Here is a 16,500-nt window from a genome sequence, read left to right as displayed (position 1 = left end):
TATTTCTTGTTCTTTTCATTCATTTTCTACGTTTATGTGGTGTTGTGTATTATTATTTATTTATTATTTAGATTCCATGTTCTTTATTGTGAATCTTGTTTATTTAGAAATGGAATATACTGATAAATCATGATAATGAAAGAGAAGTGAATAACAAATATTTATAAAGTATTCTTCTTATTTTTAATAACATCCAATACATCAAATATATTATATTCAATATTAAAGATAAATAAATCAATACTTAACTTATTAACATCAAACATTGAATATTCATCATTTTAAATGAACATAAAAGTTGAACAAGATTACAAGAAATCAATAAAATAATAATTCATTAAGAATAAAATAAACATATTTCATTATCATCCAAATTATTAAATAACAAAATAAAATAATAACAATAATCTAATTATAAATCAAATAATTATATAATTTTCATATTTTATCTATTTCTATCTTTATATTACTCCTTTACTACAAATTTTAAAAACATCAAACAAACGGAAAATGAGACAAAAAATAATATTTTTTTATTAAAAATATTGTTTAAATAACAAATAATTAGTTTTTGTTGAAACATGAACATTCAAACTAAAAACAATACTTTAATTCTGTAATTAACACAAATTGAAATAGCGATAAAATTAAATTAATATTCATTATTTTATAGAAACTCTATTTAGTATTACAGTTACAAAACTTAAATTCTAATTCATCCAACAGTATCTAAGAACAAAGAAGTTTGAATATGATGTTAAAGAAAAATCTGTTACTGTAGTTAGAAAATCATTTGTAAGTTTGAATATATTAAAATATTAATTAATATTAATACTCTATCCGTATGTTTTTGTGTTTTTTTTAAATAAGTGAGTATAAAATCAAGAGAATGTTTAATCTTTTATCAATCACCAATTATCATTTTTAGTAATGGAACTTTTCTTGTTTCATTTCTTCTTTGTATATTTTTGTCATTTCAAAAGAATTCTCTAATTTCGTTTAGGAGTCATTTTGGACACTCAATCAAACCGATAAATAGTTTCAAGAACATAATATTACCATTCTTTAAATACTATACCAAACGAATTTGTAAAAGAAATATAAAACAATGAAAAAAGAAATTTAAATTCTAATTAATGTAATAGATAAACAAAGAATATTTCTAATAAAAACAATATAAAAGGGTGATTGGTTTTATGTTTATAATAAAAAGTACTATTCATTGTCTTATTATTTTTTTTGTTTGATGTGAACTTATACTATTTGAAATAATTTTTGTTAATAATAATGTATCTTATAGTTGTTCTAAAATAATAAAAAGTAAGAACAAAGCAGATTTTATACTCTACAACACTTCGTTTTTACTTTTGGGTACAACCCATCCCGAGACTTTTGGGGAAATATGAGAAAAGTGGCACAGATTCTCATTGGTATGAGCTATTTATAAAAATACAATTGAAATGGAAGTGAGAATGGTTATTCAAAATCACTTGTTTCGATAACTTTTGATTAATCACAATCTTATTATTATAAACATGATTAACATGCTTTGAACCTGTCTCTGTTATACTTGATGGAAATACATTCATTCAGAACCCAAGTAATGAAATAAGTAAGACAAAAGATAAGAAAATGAGAATAGTTAAATCACAAAGAATGGATAAGAAGTTTCCTAAAATCAGGATTTCATTAGAATCACTAGAAGAATTGAAAAAGATTAGAAGGGATACACAATGTAAATCATATTGTGAAGTAGTTGAGTTTCTAATTGACCACTATATTCAATCAAAAATAACAGAAGATTGTAAATAATATTACTTTTTATATTGGTTTATGATTTTAAATGAAACAAACCATAAAAAACATCACTGAGGAATTAAATCAATAACAACAATCTCTGGTGGACAATTCACTCTAAGTCCATAATGACTTCCTATTCCAGATGTCACATAAACTGGAATTGATGTTTGATTGTATTGTAAATGATATAATCCATGGATAACTTTCCATTTTTGTAAATCCAATAATCTCAAATACATAATTTTCCACCATCTCAACATCCATGCCTTGAAAAGTAATAATGGACAACCAATAAATGGGATAATGACTTGCCCACCATGAGTATGTCCACAAAATATTGCACTAATTTGAATATTTTGTTGATTAATATCATTCGATTCTGAAAAGATTGGGTCATTTAACACTGAAGGAGTATGAGACAATAAAATAATCTGTTGGTTTTGTGGTAGAACTAAAGTTGAATTATTTGTATAATAATCAATCCCAAAGAAGTGAATACAATCAAATACATATTCCTCGTTTAATAATATTGAAATACCAATAGATTGTAATGCTTTGATAATATCATCTGGTGGTCGAAGTTTAATGTCATGATTTCCGATAATTCCAATACATTTAAATTTATGCGCAACAAACTCAAAAGATTTAATAAAGAGTATAATGTCTTCATGAGCAAGTTGGATATAGTCCCCAAGAAAAATTACTAATTCAGGATTACTCTTAGCTAAGATAATTGAAAATTAAATAAAAGATGACTTATAAAAGAAAAAGAAAATTCCACATAGATTTGGAAACGAAAGGTCATTAATATAAAAGAACTAGATTCAAATAAATTAAGAAAAAAGTTAATAAAAACCAAAAAAAACCAAAAATGATTGACAAAACTCAAAACAGGAGATATTTAAACCAAAAACTGAGAAATCAAAAAGTGTTTTTGACTAAAACATATAAAAGTGATTATACTAAGATGAATGAATTTAACAGACGACGAACTAATTACAAGAAGACCAAAGACCAAAAGATAAAGAATAGATGTGATCGTTTTTATGCTATATATTACCAATCATCTTCTCCTCTTCTTGTAGATCTTTCACTTTTTTCTTCATTTAAAGAAGTTAACAAAGGAATAAATCAACCTACTGTAAAACCTAAACAGTTGGTTTCTTTTATGTTACCTAAAGCTTTTTCTTCTTAGATGATCAGATACAAAAAAAGGTAAAAAATTAATTAAAATTAAAAAGTTAAATTTATTTATTGTTCCGAAACACTTACAATATCACTCATCAACACAAACATATAAGTTAATAATAAGATTGGATTATTTTGTAACTGTTTATTTTTATAATATAATTCTACCATTTTTCTATTTGTTGCAGAACAACATTTTCTGAAATATACAGAAGAAACAGAACTATGGAATTGTGATAAACATTTTGAACATGTGAATAAAAGAACTCCTTGAAGTTCAAGTTCTTTATTAGAAACAAAAGGTTGAGTACAAAATAAACAACAGTTCATTTTTCTAAATGGATAAAGTAGATTTGACAAAGAACAATGAATAAAAGAGTTGTTTCTACAATCCTTACAACAATAAGCTTCATTAATAGATACATAAGCAGAAAGACATTTTTCATGATAATATCTATTACATCCATGACACATAACACAACTACTTCTTGGAAAACTCGAAATATTTTTGCATCTAGTACAAAATTGAGGTTCTTCAATAAAACTATTTAATGTTAATGACCCAGAATCTATTTTAATTAACTCAGCAATGATATGTGCAAAAAAATATTTTGCTGTCTTCATACTGTCACAACAATAAAATGTTAATTTCTCAAATGTAAACAACCTACGAGGTTGTGGAATTCCAGTAACTTTAAACTCATTTATTGGACTAAGAACTTTTACAGTATAACTTAATTCTGTTTGTTTTTCAAAACACCCCCACGCAAATACTAATAATGAAGTTATTCCATTTTCTGTTAATTCATCTCCAAATAAAATAACATCACCTGGATGAACATCATCTCCATATTCTACAGTAACTGGTTTGGAACTACTTTGAAATAAACAATGTACGCTTTGAAGATATCGTTTAATTCCACCAACAGAAGTACAAATAATAATTCTAAATGTTCCTAAATTACTTTGAGATTGTCGTTGAATAGTTGAAAAGATTAAATTCATTGAACGATAATATGATACTAACGACTCTCTTGTTTCTTTTAATATTTCATTAATATCAGTTTCTTTATCAGGTGTTGAAGAATAATACTCAAATTGGTCATAGAGAAATGATTTAGCTAATGAAAAAGAAAAATGTGTTATTGGATATAAATTAATTGGATGTTGTTCTTTAAATTTTAACATTTCTTGTTTTAATGAAAGTATTTCATTTTTATATTTTACTGTAAACAAAGTTCCATTAACATGAGTTCGTTGTTTAACTGAATATTCTAAAGGAAACATTTCTTGAATAATTTCACCAATTTCAGTGTCTTCTGTACTAACAGCACTTTCAGTATCACTTGAGTTGGGCTGTACTTTATGCATTGTTGTTTATCTTCTTATTTTTTAGTTCCTATTTACTAACAAATAGTTTTAATATTTTTGTTTTAATTCTTTTTTATTTATCTTATATTTTGAATTAATTTATAACAATCAATGAAAAGAAAGGACAATCATATTTAGGAATATAGTTTGACTAAAAAAGAATATCAATTTTAATGAACAGTGTTTCTTTGGAAACTCCATTGGTGAAGTTTACATTTTCTAATGGGTCATTATGTTGTGATGACTCTCAATTAAGAGATACTCTCAAAGAACTTATTCTAAGATATGGTAACAACATAACTAATGAAAGCACTACTGATTATGAAGATGATATTATTGGAACTCCACCATTAAGTCATTCTGTATATTATCCGACAATGAAAGAAATAATAGAACATGAAACTAAAAAGAAATACTGTGACAAAATCAGACATAAAAGACTGGATGAAAAAATTAAAGAGGCTCAATATTCTATATTCTATACTAGGTATTCCTCAATTGAGGAGTTCTTATCGAGTGTTTACCTTTAAATAAAGTCTTTTGTTCTCAAATTAAATTTATTCTTAAAAAAAGTAAAAAATTCATTCAATTTAAAACATAAAGTTCACAAAAAGAATTCTGGTACAACTACTTTTGCAGTTAATTTATGTTGGTCTGGAGGGCATTCTTTGAAAAAAGTGAAAACAGGGTCATCAATAACTGATCTTAAGTTCATAACACATGCATCATTTCCACAACGATAACAATAATTTGGAGCTGACCATACAGTAACAATTTTTTTATTAAACATCCATTTGTATCCATCTTGAATTAATTGATGAGCCCGACACACAAAATCTAGTCCATTTTTATCATTAAATTCAAGTAATGGTTTTTCTCCAAAAAGATGACCAGCTCCACGAGGAGATTCTTCCCATTCAATTCCACTTTCATCAGGATCAGACCATAACAAATCACACATAACACCTTCATGAGGTACTTCTACTTTTCTATCAATTTTACGAATATCATCTAAATTATGACACATAGGTGAAAGTCCTCCATGAGTACAAAATATTCTATTATTAATCAATGCACCAAGTGTAAGAAAATCAAATAAATCAGTGCAATTCTTCCAAACATTTGATGTTCCATACTTTCTTTGACATTCATCGTAAAATCCATATATTTGAGTAATTGCCCTACTTTCATGATTACCACGGATTAAGTATATTTTATCCGGATATTTTACTTTTAGAGCAACCAATAATAAAAATGTCTCAACAGAATTGAACCCTCTATCAACATAATCACCTAAAAATATATATTTAGTTGATGGTGGTTTACCTGCAACTGCAAAAAGTTGTAATAAATCCCAAAATTGTCCGTGAATATCTCCACAAATTGTAATTGGTGTTTCAAGGTTGATAATATTACCTTCTTGACATACTATTTCTCTACATTTATCACATAAATCCTCAACATTCATCTCAGTAATTGGTTCTCCTTTCCATAGCTTTTCAAGGATTTTGTCAATATCAAATGGCTCATTACTTTCATTTGAGCCATATCCCATCATCTCAATATCCATCTTTTTTTTATCTCAAATTTTTAAGATTTTTATATTCTCCTTTTTTTTTTTCTCTCAATATTACTTTTTTCTAGTTCTTTTATGTCATAAAATTTTTCATTCTTCATTTATTAAACGCATTAAGTTTTATTTAAATACAATAAGTTTCATTAACAAATTATAATAACAGAAAAAAGTATAATAAAAAAGTGATAGTATCAAATAACTAAGATAATAGGAAAAAAAGTAACCTAAGAAAGACTTTACTCAAATAATAAAAAATTTTAAAATAAATTTTTATTTAAGAAAAATAAATTTTTGTTTTTGAAAAAGAGAAAAAAAAAGAAACTAAAAAACAAAATCAAAAAACTTCAGTTCAAATAATGTCAATCAATAGTAAATTTTCACCTGAAATTCCTGTAGACACATTATTCCATTTTGCTGATGTTGATGGAGATGGGATGATTGGTGGTTCTGATGCTTTATTTTTCTTTCAATACACCAAGTTACCCATGAATATTTTATCTAAAATCTGGAGCTTATCAGTTCCTCCAAAAAAACCGATGTATCTCTCTGAATTTGCTAAGGCACTAGTATTGATTTATTATGCACAACAAAACCAACCAATTTCAAATGAATTATTTACTAAACTACCACCTTACAACTCCCCTATAATTGATATTCCTTTCTTCTTAAAAGAAGACCAAATTAAACACGCTGATAATTTATTCACTTCATTAATTAACACTGATCATATTACAGTAACTAAAGACGTTTTTGCTGAAAAAGTTTTAGCTCAATATAGTGGTGTATTAACAATTGATGATATTATGAAAATTACAGCAAAAACAAATCCTAATGAACTTGATAGAAATGAATTTCTTTTGGCTTTAGCACTATTAAAAAATCAAAAAGCTGGTTTCCCAGTTCCAAAAACGATTCCCTCTTATTTTAATACATATGTTAATACTTTTAAATATCATACACCTCAACCTTCCACACCAATTATTGGCTCTACAGTTGGTTCTCCTGCTGTTGAAAAACCTACAGAACATATTTCATTAACACAAAAAGAATTACCAAAAATACCAACAAAAGCAATTCCTCCACTTCCAGAAAAAGTTATTTCTACAGAAAAGGTGATAGAACATAAAGAAAGTACTAACCCACCTTCAGAAGTATCAACAACACAAAATTGCGAAGAAAAAAAAGAAGAAATTAAAACTCCAAAATCTTCTAAAGAAATTAAAGAAGAAAAGAAAAAAGCTGAAGAATTAAAAAAAGAAGAGGAAAAAAAGAAAAAAGAAGCATTGAAAGAAGAAGAACGTAGAAAGAAGGAAGAAAAGAAGAGAGCTGAAGAACTAAGAAAAGAAGAAGAACGTAAGAAAAAAGAAGAGAAAAAAGAAGAAGAACGAAGAAAAAAAGAAGAAAAGAAAAATAAAAAAAGTCAGAAAGAAATCAAAGAAGAGTCTCATCCAGAAGAACATTTAAACGAAGATAAAGATGAACACAAAAGTGATGAGAATGAAGAAATCAAAAAAGAAGAAACTAGTACTAAACAGGAAATATTTAACACATTTTCATTTGACCAACCAATTGAAAATAAAATACCAACCTCTATTGTAAAAAGTAAAAAAACAGAAGAGTTATTTAGTTTTGGTGATGCATTTAATTTTGATGCAACGGAAAATAAAGAAAGTAATCATGAACAAATAAATCCAATTACTAGTCAAAAAACTCAACCACTCGAAGTTATTCCTAATAAAACACAAGAAGAAAAGGTATCTTCTGGAATTAATTTTGATACATTTTCATTTGATACTCCTGTTACTGTCAACAATATTCCTTCTTCAGTTGTTAAATCAAGTAATTCTAATGTCTTTTCATTTGAAACAGAGACAACAAAAGACAAAGAAGAAGAGGAACAACAAAAAAACCCAGAAATTGATTTTGAAGAAATTAATAAAAAATTAGAAGAGATTAAAAAGGAAGAAGGACAATGCAGTAATGAAATTCAAGAAAAGATGAATCAAATTGAACAACTTCAAAAAGATATCAAAGAATTAGAAATGAAAAAAAGAGAACTTACTAAAAAGAAACAAGAGCTTGAAACTAAGCTTGGCCAAAATAAAACAATTGGAAAAGAAGAAAAAGGAGCAATTAAAGGAATTCCAATTTCTGAACAAACTAAAGAAAGTGTTACTCCTGAAGAAGAAAAAAAAATGGTATTTGGTAAAAATTTTAATAAAAATGCTTACGGATTTAAAGGAAATCCTTTTGTGTTCCCAATTCCAAATGAAGAACCAACAGTTCCATATTCGTCAATGTTTGAAGGTATCATTTAATTGACTGTTTCTAATTCATTTTAAATAGAAAGAAATAATTAAATACACATAATAGGGGGAAGTAAAACCAAGTTTAGCATTAATAAAGTAAATATAAACAGAAAAGATAAATAATGATATAAATTTATTTTAAGTAAAGGCATTAAAATGGAGTTTTCATTCTTTTCTTTATTATTTTTTATTTTATTTTTATGATTGTTTTACAATACCCTTTCTTCAATTAAAAAATAAAAAGAAATAATTACATTCATTTATTCTTTCTTTAGTTCTTATTCGTTTATTCCTTTTATGTTAATTTGTACGTTAATTTGATGTTGTGTAATATAAATTATTTATTAATTATTTAGAATTTTATTTAATCTATTCCATGAGTGTAAAGTAAATCATTTTGTACTTTAGATTGTTTTAATTGATGAAAATATGAGGTGTTAATACTTCTTTTATCTTCATTATTTATTCTAATTGCAGACTCTAATTTAACAATTACTCTCCTATCTTTCCGGTTATACACAGGACAATGCTATATTGTTTAAAAATGATTTAATTAATGCAGGGACAGCATTTAAACTCATTGTTTTCATGATATTTTTCATATGGTTAGTTATTAATTCTCTTTGTTTTTATTGTTTATTATCCGTTGTTGTATCAATTAAATCATTCATTTTTATTTCATCCATATTCAAATATGATATACTTCATAATTATAATGAATTACAATTTGAAATGCTGATTGATGATTGTACTTCATTAATTAAATTAATATTATTCACTCTGATTTAATTTTTAATTGTTAAATAATACTAAGTCAATTTGTTAAACACTGTGAGGTAGTGATATAATAATGAATAATGACACTATGATAAATAAATAATGAATATCAATACGTTATTCAAAGTATTTTATTATTATTTTATTATTATGATAACCACAATTAGTTCATTCATAATAATGTATTGAATGATTTTATTTGATATCATTTTATAAAATATATTCATTATTATAATTTGTTTCATTTAAAAATGTAATATATTGATAAATTATGATATTCAGATAGAATTGAACTATCAAATGTTTTACAATATATTACAAAATTAATATAAATAAATTTACTATCAACACAAATACAAATTATTATACTTTTTGATAGTCTTGATGTTCATTATTTTATAGATTCTTTATATTCAGATAAATATACTTTTATTGACTTCTTATCACTCCAATCATTGAAACATATTTCTTAACATTAAATTATAACTTTGACTAAATGTCATTACAAAATGATATAAAACAATACAGATATTAGCATTTTCATTATATTTAATATTCATTATATAACATCTGTGTTATGTTATAATATGTAAAATAAAAAAATAAAATTAAATGATAATTAAATCATTTATTAATAATGTTAATATCTTATTTCATATTTAATGATTCATTTCTTATTAATAAAATAAGAATTACTAATTTAGAATTAACATATTCATTAATTAGATTTATTAAATCAAAGCATATTTCTTTATTAATTTTTCATTTACAATGTTTTATTTATCTTGACACATTCTCTTAATAATACTTAATATATTTCAATATATTTCAATACGTATTAATGATAATTAAATCAATATTTAATTCATTCATCCTAATATTAAAATAACTTAATAATGAACAAATAAAGACATTTCATTTAAATTAAATATAATATAATTAAATGACTCTTTAGAACAAAAATTATTTTAGTTTAGTTAATGGATTCATGAGATGAGAATAAAAATAAATAATGATAAGATTTATTGAAAAATGATATATTTCATTATCTTTCAAAATAACAATTAACAAAATAAAAAATAAGATAAAAATTGAGAAATAAAGTATAATATAAATATAATAAAATAATTATAGTTTTTTTCTAACATCTTTCTTTTTTACGTTTTGGTTCTATTATAATAATAAAAGAAAAGACTATAAAAAATAATTTTTTAACAAAGAATTTTAAACAAATATCTTTCAATGGATAACCATCAATTAGCCTTAATTTTATATAAGGAAATTCAAGACCTTCAAGGACCTGACTTAAAGCAAAAAATAATGAAGTTCAAAGAGTCATTAACATCAACTCATATCATTCATCAGCTCGTTTCAATGGGAATTTTTAACGTAATTCTTTCATATTTTCCTTCACTACCATATGAAACTCTTCAAATAATAGAGTTATTAATAAAAGATAGAGAAACTGCTCAAAGTTTTATTAACTCTTCTTTTTATGAAGAGTTTCTTCCCCTTATAAATGAACAAACACAACCAGAAATTATTATTTCTTTTTTAAGAGCCATTCGTTTAGTTACAAGATATACAAAAACAAATCCAGATATAATCATACCATTTATCTTTAATTTCATTAAACCTCAATATATTGATTCAATTGAAATTCTTAATAACTTTTTATCTTATCACATTCAAATATCTGATCCAGCTTCATTAGAGTCTTTAGTTGGTAAATTTATTCATACTAATCAACCTAATGATTATGTTTTATCAATTTATTATAATATATTTACAACAGGGGAAGATGCACTAGTTCATATTGATGACTTAATCAAAATACTTCCAAGAAGTGAACAAACTAAAACATTTGTTGTTGGTATTTTCACTAAAATTTTAGCAGGTTATTTGTCAGAGAAGAAAACAACGGATGAAACAAAACTAAATGAATGTATCATGAAGTTATTATCTTCAAATGTCTTAAATCAAATATCTTCATTTCTTAGTGACAGTTATAATATTACAATGATCTCTTTTATATTAACTTATTTTGAATTTGTTTCTAGTGATTATAGAGGAATTAGTTATATTAAAATGAGTAATGCATTACATGATATTGTTATATTACTTGAAAGTACATTTATTTCAATGAGATGCTATGAGAAGATATTTAACATTATGACAAATTGTTCAACAGACAATACATTATACTTTGGATTTAGATCATTAAATGTAATTAGATATATCTCTGACATTATTGAAATGAGGAATATTAAAGAACCAAATGCTATAAATGCAGCATATAAGGTTTTATTTGCTTATATGAATCCAGATGATTATTCATTACTCACATATATTATTAATAGAAATGACTTAAATAATATAATTTGGTTATGTGTTATTGCTAAAACTGAAATACCAAGACGACATATTGCAGAAAACTTAATTAAGTATTTAAATAATGATACATTATATATAATTGTTGATTGTATCATTAAATATTTTAATTCAATAGTAAAATTAAAAGAAGAATTAAAAAAAGAATTTAAAAAAGAAGAAGAAAGTTGTTGTGAAATATTATTTTCATCTATAATAAAAGGGTATCAGGTAAACCAAATAACATACTTATTTACTCAATACAATATTAAAATAGAAGATAAATGGATAGAAAATATTGATGTGGATTCATTTTTTATAACAATCCAAAAGAGTAATATTCCTACAATTCAGTTAATTAAATTTTATACTTTATTATTGTCATCACCACTATTAAATAATAACATCATCTTATTAAACACAATATTTGAAATTAATGATAATAGTGATGTCTCTATACAAAAAGAAATTATTAATTTCTTTATTTTGGCTATTCAAACAGCTGCTATTGATCTTATTGATGATTTGGATTGGATAGATTTTCTTTTCACTAAATTTAGTTCTGTACCACAACTCAATCAACAATTAATTCAATTTCTAACAATATATAACCATGCTAAACCATTTAAGAATGAATTTAAATTAAAAGTATTAAATTTTCTAACTTTATTACTTGATACAAATCAAACTGAAGAATGTTGTTCTTTAATAACAGAACTTTCAAATTAAAATGAAAGAAAGATCCAAAAAAAAGAAATCATTTCAATTGAATAATTTTGATTATGTTTGTTAATTAAAATATTATTTGTGTAAATTACTCATATCATTTTTTAGCCACCATGATGAGAAGTGCTGAGATACAATAAATTCTGAATACCATTGTTTTGTATTATCATTTATTGATAATGGAAATGTTTCTTGGAAGTGTTTTAATTCAATAGGACCATTTTGTTTACAATAAACTGTAATTCTCCCAATAATTTTATTAAAGAAATGTTCATTTAAAGATTTTAATACTTCTTGTGCAAATTCACTTGATTTATTATTTTTAACAATTTCATTAATTCGTTCTTCATAAGTAGTTAATATAAGTACATTACTTAAATATTTATTAGTTATTCTTTTTAATTCAAGATATACCTCTTCAAAATATGGAATTGGTAATGGCATCTTTTCATTGTTTACAAAAATTCTATCAATACTCTCCATTATTCCTAATGGCTCTACAGGTGCAACAAATGCTGAAACATTTACTCTTTCTGTTGGAAGTTCTGTTCCATAAATGCTAGGAATAGGAGATTCTAAAAATTCATAAAGATGAGATGGGATATAAGGAAGTACAACTCCTTCCCATTGAAATGGTTGAATTAAAGGAAGTAGTGCTAATACACAATCTGTTACTAAGGAGACATTTTTTCCAATAAGAAATACAGATACATTTAATAATAAACTAGATACCATTGAGAGAATTCCTGATATTTTTGTTACTGCAAATAAACGAATAATAGCATGGTCTGCAATTAATTCTATTGGTGATTTAGTTGCAACTAAATTATTTAATGATTTTAATATAGGAAATAACCTTTCAGAAGATGATTGATATTTAAATGATGGAATTAAAGGTACTGTTTTTAAATAGAATTGTTTTAACCACTGATCTTTAAGACTAAAATCTAAAGCAAAAAGGTCTTTAATAATTGGGGATAACACTGATATATCTGGGCAATGTGTCATAATACAATAAACTCTAGTAGTCTCTAATGGTTGACTTGAATAAATACTTGACATACTTGTTTCTTCTACTAAATCACTAGGAAATTGAAGTAATTCTCTACGAGTAATACAGATACAGAACAATGGATCGTCCCCTGGAATAAAAGTAATGTGAATGCCTAAAGGTGAATTTAAAATAGTTTCAATATTTTCAGCAACTTTTAATTCAATTCCTTTAGGAATCATAAATTCTTGAATTTTTTCATTTATTATTGTTTCTTTTGGATATTTAAATAATAGCTGTGATGGAAATATTTGTACTTTACGGAAAAAATTAAATGGTTTTGTTACTCGAAATTTTGATGGTAATCCCCAAATTGAAAAACTCTCAACAACTTTTCCTGGAGCAACGTTTAACGCTTGCTGAATTGGACTATGATGTTCCATTGCTAGTATCTAAATATACAAGTTTTAAGTTCTTTTATTACTTAGAAGAAATAACTTTTTTATTAATAAAATGTTATATATTCCATTTTACATTAAATTTTCTTTAATAAAAAAATCTTAAAAAAAATTAAAAATCTGATGAAATACGAAGATTAAAATTAAATGGAGGGAATACTTCTTTTGGTCATAGCTGAAATGGTTATGGTCGCCATATTTGGTGTTGTTTTAATTCTCACATGTGTAAATAAACCCAAACAAAAACTCAGCGAATATGGAAAAGTAGAATCAAATATATCTCTTCGTCCCGAATTAACATTCAACGAGGTGTGTCAAAAAATTAATACCTTACATGCAAAACCAATTTTAAAAACATCAATTGGTATTGATGTACCTCGTTTGGCAACAAAAATAATTATTAAAAAATCTAATAAAATTATATTAAGTGGTGCAGAAATATTTAATAAATATGAAAAAGAAAAGTACTCTGCCGAACTTACTGTTAGAGAAGTTGTTAGTAAAATGATTGAATTACTTGATGGAAATGATATGAAAGAATATTTTGAACAGACATTTGAAGATTCATTTAATTATATCAGAACTAAAACAGAAGGAGATGTTAGTAGTTGTTTTAAGAAGTTATTACCAATAGTGTTTTCTGAAGATTGCTTAACTGTATCAGTTATGAAAACATTTACACAAGCACTGTTTGCTGCAGCAGTAGAATATTTACTTCCATTTAGAAGAAGACACCAATATCATGATGGATATACTGGATGGAATATTGAAGTTATAATTGAATCACAAGAAATTAATATTAAACATACGAAAGGAGAAACATCATATGAAGAAAATGGTTTTAATTTTGAATGGTGTTTAATATATAAAATAGATAGAATTAACAAAAGAATAATTTCATTAGATTTACAAATTGATAATGTTCAATTTAATAATTATCCAAATGACCTTCGTGAAGACTTTATAATTTGTAAAGATAAAATTAATGCTGAATGTCATTTAAAGGAATTAAATTAATGAATACACTTTCCTTTTATATCTTTGTCTTCTTGTAATTGAGTTATTATTAACTGAATTAGTATAGAAAATATAATACAACCAAAACAAAAAAAGGTGACAGTGACTTAATAGCGTTGATTAATAAATGGTGCTGAGGCAACAAAATGTACTTCATCAAAGTTTTGTTTTCCAGTTGATTTATTAACGTATTGATAATCAAAACCATCAACCATATTTTTAAGATAACTAGAATCATCCCAATCAATATCATAATAAATGCAATTAAACCCACCAAAATAGGATTGATGTTGTTCAACGATATCATAAGGGAAGAAATAATATCCACAATAATCTTCATTTGGTTTTAATTTTTGTAATTGTGAATCAATTGGAGTATAATATAATGCAATAACTTGAGTTGGAAGAGCATGATAACATAAATCAATATGTGAATTATCAAGAGAATTAACTCGAATCATACAAATATCAAAATATCTTCCATTTGGTTGTTTTTGAGATGGAAGTAATGATTTCATGAAATATCTATAAACTGGATCAGTTGAACAAATCTTTTCATTAACACATTTAAATTCATATGGTCTATTACTAATTGACATCCAATATTCATTTTCTGTATTATTTTCATAACAATTACCATAACAAGTATCCCAATTTAATGGATCTTGTGCATTAGGACAAATTAATAATTCTTCTTCATATGATATTTCTCCCATAAAATATTCAATTGAATGACTTCCACGTGCATTTCTACCAGTTGATCCTGGATAATTACCATAAATTGTATCATTCCATGAATTCTTTAATATAAATCCTCCTTTAAATCCTGCTTTAGTAACAAATTCATCATTATATCCAACCATAACCATTCCATGTCCACCTGCCATTTGCATTTCTTCATGTCTATCAAATTCTGCATCAGGAGTATACATTGGTAATGTAATTTTAACACAATTATCATTACCATATTTAATTGGACATTTAATTATTTCATATAATCCTGAATTACAAAGATCAGAATATTCAGTACAAGGGAAATATTCAAAATCATCATGAATTAATGATGTCCATGCTAATGCTCTTTTTCCTTTTTGAATAAATAATTTTTTAACATCATCAACAGTAGTAGCAATATTCATTTTTGTTACATTAAATTTGATTGGATTTGTTTTTGTAGCTTCTTCCATTTTATTACAAACAAATTCATCTACATCAGTAGGAGTATAAGGACAAACAGAATCTGGTAAAATTTGATTATATAATCCTGGGAATGAATAAAACCAATTGATTTCTCCTCCTGATGTTGAATTAAGTAATAATGAATCTCCTGGTGTATTACATACATCTGGATGTTCTTTACAATGTTCTACCATTCGAATACCTAATACTTGTGTAGAAAATCTAACGTATTCATTTTCTTCAAGAAATCCTTTAGCAATACCATTTTGTCTATAATTATCTTCTAAAAATCCAATTAATGCAAAATCCCAACATGTTCCTCTCTCCATTTGATAATAACGTGGATTTCCATGTGGAATTCTTGCTTTAGGTGGAATTGTTATTTTACTACTTTCATCATTTAAGTATGTAGACGCAATATCAGTTACACTTCCTACTGACTTTTCAAATGATGCTACTATCTCATTCTCTTTGATAAATGGTGCAAATCTAAAATATAACATTACTCCAAATTGTATCATCAATACTAAAAATATTAAAATCACTGCAACTTTTTGTGTAATTGGAAATGCAGATAATTTGCTTAAGAACATGTTCCCCATGATATTAAATATTAAGTTCTTTCATTACTATTTTTTAGTTTTGGATTTTTCATTCGTATTTGAATTTTAAATAAACATATTCCACACTCTTTATTTTTTTTTTGTTTTATATAACGATTGTTAATTTATAATTTTT

General features: G+C 25.0%; 9 protein-coding genes across 9 annotated transcripts, besides 26 other annotated features; 4 read left to right on the top strand and 5 right to left on the bottom strand.

Moving 5' to 3' along the window:
* Positions 1-5: part of a sequence feature (AT_rich) that runs on past the window's edge.
* Positions 6-47: 42 nt separating this feature from the next.
* Positions 48-70: a sequence feature (AT_rich).
* A 133-nt stretch (positions 71-203) lies between these two features.
* Positions 204-238: a sequence feature (AT_rich).
* An 82-nt stretch (positions 239-320) lies between these two features.
* Positions 321-449: a sequence feature (AT_rich).
* A 68-nt stretch (positions 450-517) lies between these two features.
* Positions 518-567: a sequence feature (AT_rich).
* A 74-nt stretch (positions 568-641) lies between these two features.
* Positions 642-672: a sequence feature (AT_rich).
* Positions 673-804: 132 nt separating this feature from the next.
* Positions 805-834: a sequence feature (AT_rich).
* A 1,031-nt stretch (positions 835-1,865) lies between these two features.
* EDI_255310 (uncharacterized protein) lies at positions 1,866-2,605 on the bottom strand (the record flags this gene model as incomplete). The annotated part of the gene is made up of 2 exons (XM_001740326.1): positions 1,866-2,519; positions 2,582-2,605. The coding sequence occupies 2 exons, from the start codon at positions 2,603-2,605 to the stop codon at positions 1,866-1,868; spliced, it is 678 nt and encodes a 225-aa protein (XP_001740378.1).
* Positions 2,606-3,016: 411 nt separating this feature from the next.
* Positions 3,017-3,056: a sequence feature (AT_rich).
* Positions 3,052-4,359, bottom strand: EDI_255300 (uncharacterized protein; the record flags this gene model as incomplete). The annotated part of the gene is made up of 1 exon (XM_001740325.1): positions 3,052-4,359. The coding sequence occupies one exon, from the start codon at positions 4,357-4,359 to the stop codon at positions 3,052-3,054; it is 1,308 nt and encodes a 435-aa protein (XP_001740377.1).
* Positions 4,360-4,405: 46 nt separating this feature from the next.
* Positions 4,406-4,464: a sequence feature (AT_rich).
* A 68-nt stretch (positions 4,465-4,532) lies between these two features.
* EDI_255290 (uncharacterized protein) lies at positions 4,533-4,889 on the top strand (the record flags this gene model as incomplete). Its single annotated transcript, XM_001740324.1, has 1 exon — positions 4,533-4,889. One exon carries the CDS (start codon positions 4,533-4,535, stop codon positions 4,887-4,889), a length of 357 nt encoding a protein of 118 aa, XP_001740376.1.
* Positions 4,890-4,963: 74 nt separating this feature from the next.
* Positions 4,964-5,929, bottom strand: EDI_255280 (protein phsophatase-2A, putative; the record flags this gene model as incomplete). The annotated part of the gene is made up of 1 exon (XM_001740323.1): positions 4,964-5,929. One exon carries the CDS (start codon positions 5,927-5,929, stop codon positions 4,964-4,966), a length of 966 nt encoding a protein of 321 aa, XP_001740375.1.
* A 248-nt stretch (positions 5,930-6,177) lies between these two features.
* Positions 6,178-6,228: a sequence feature (AT_rich).
* A 7-nt stretch (positions 6,229-6,235) lies between these two features.
* Positions 6,236-6,277: a microsatellite.
* Positions 6,278-6,291: 14 nt separating this feature from the next.
* Positions 6,292-8,253, top strand: EDI_255270 (neurofilament medium polypeptide, putative; the record flags this gene model as incomplete). Its single annotated transcript, XM_001740322.1, has 1 exon — positions 6,292-8,253. One exon carries the CDS (start codon positions 6,292-6,294, stop codon positions 8,251-8,253), a length of 1,962 nt encoding a protein of 653 aa, XP_001740374.1.
* Positions 7,160-7,345: a microsatellite.
* A 167-nt stretch (positions 8,254-8,420) lies between the features above and the next one.
* Positions 8,421-8,446: a sequence feature (AT_rich).
* Positions 8,447-8,572: 126 nt separating this feature from the next.
* Positions 8,573-8,613: a sequence feature (AT_rich).
* Positions 8,614-8,999: 386 nt separating this feature from the next.
* Positions 9,000-9,020: a sequence feature (AT_rich).
* A 128-nt stretch (positions 9,021-9,148) lies between these two features.
* Positions 9,149-9,173: a sequence feature (AT_rich).
* Positions 9,174-9,213: 40 nt separating this feature from the next.
* Positions 9,214-9,294: a sequence feature (AT_rich).
* Positions 9,295-9,330: 36 nt separating this feature from the next.
* Positions 9,331-9,362: a sequence feature (AT_rich).
* A 239-nt stretch (positions 9,363-9,601) lies between these two features.
* Positions 9,602-9,758: a sequence feature (AT_rich).
* A 180-nt stretch (positions 9,759-9,938) lies between these two features.
* Positions 9,939-9,966: a sequence feature (AT_rich).
* Positions 9,967-10,075: 109 nt separating this feature from the next.
* Positions 10,076-10,149: a microsatellite.
* A 43-nt stretch (positions 10,150-10,192) lies between these two features.
* Positions 10,193-10,236: a sequence feature (AT_rich).
* Positions 10,237-10,263: 27 nt separating this feature from the next.
* Positions 10,264-12,120, top strand: EDI_255260 (uncharacterized protein; the record flags this gene model as incomplete). The annotated part of the gene is made up of 1 exon (XM_001740321.1): positions 10,264-12,120. The coding sequence occupies one exon, from the start codon at positions 10,264-10,266 to the stop codon at positions 12,118-12,120; it is 1,857 nt and encodes a 618-aa protein (XP_001740373.1).
* Positions 11,458-11,568: a sequence feature (AT_rich).
* Positions 12,121-12,192: 72 nt separating the features above from the next.
* Positions 12,193-13,551, bottom strand: EDI_255250 (uncharacterized protein; the record flags this gene model as incomplete). Its single annotated transcript, XM_001740320.1, has 1 exon — positions 12,193-13,551. The coding sequence occupies one exon, from the start codon at positions 13,549-13,551 to the stop codon at positions 12,193-12,195; it is 1,359 nt and encodes a 452-aa protein (XP_001740372.1).
* A 55-nt stretch (positions 13,552-13,606) lies between these two features.
* Positions 13,607-13,686: a sequence feature (AT_rich).
* A 27-nt stretch (positions 13,687-13,713) lies between these two features.
* On the top strand, positions 13,714-14,583 carry EDI_255240 (uncharacterized protein; the record flags this gene model as incomplete). Its single annotated transcript, XM_001740319.1, has 1 exon — positions 13,714-14,583. The coding sequence occupies one exon, from the start codon at positions 13,714-13,716 to the stop codon at positions 14,581-14,583; it is 870 nt and encodes a 289-aa protein (XP_001740371.1).
* Positions 13,956-13,993: a sequence feature (AT_rich).
* Positions 14,584-14,690: 107 nt separating the features above from the next.
* Positions 14,691-16,355, bottom strand: EDI_255230 (uncharacterized protein; the record flags this gene model as incomplete). Its single annotated transcript, XM_001740318.1, has 1 exon — positions 14,691-16,355. The coding sequence occupies one exon, from the start codon at positions 16,353-16,355 to the stop codon at positions 14,691-14,693; it is 1,665 nt and encodes a 554-aa protein (XP_001740370.1).
* A 98-nt stretch (positions 16,356-16,453) lies between these two features.
* Positions 16,454-16,500: part of a sequence feature (AT_rich) that runs on past the window's edge.

This window comes from Entamoeba dispar, genomic scaffold (assembly GCF_000209125.1).
Source record: "Entamoeba dispar SAW760 scf_1105229462867 genomic scaffold, whole genome shotgun sequence".
NCBI classification, from domain to species: Eukaryota; Evosea; order Mastigamoebida; family Endamoebidae; genus Entamoeba; species Entamoeba dispar.
Note: the sequence above shows the minus strand (reverse complement) of the source record. Positions and strands in the feature narration are given on the sequence as shown.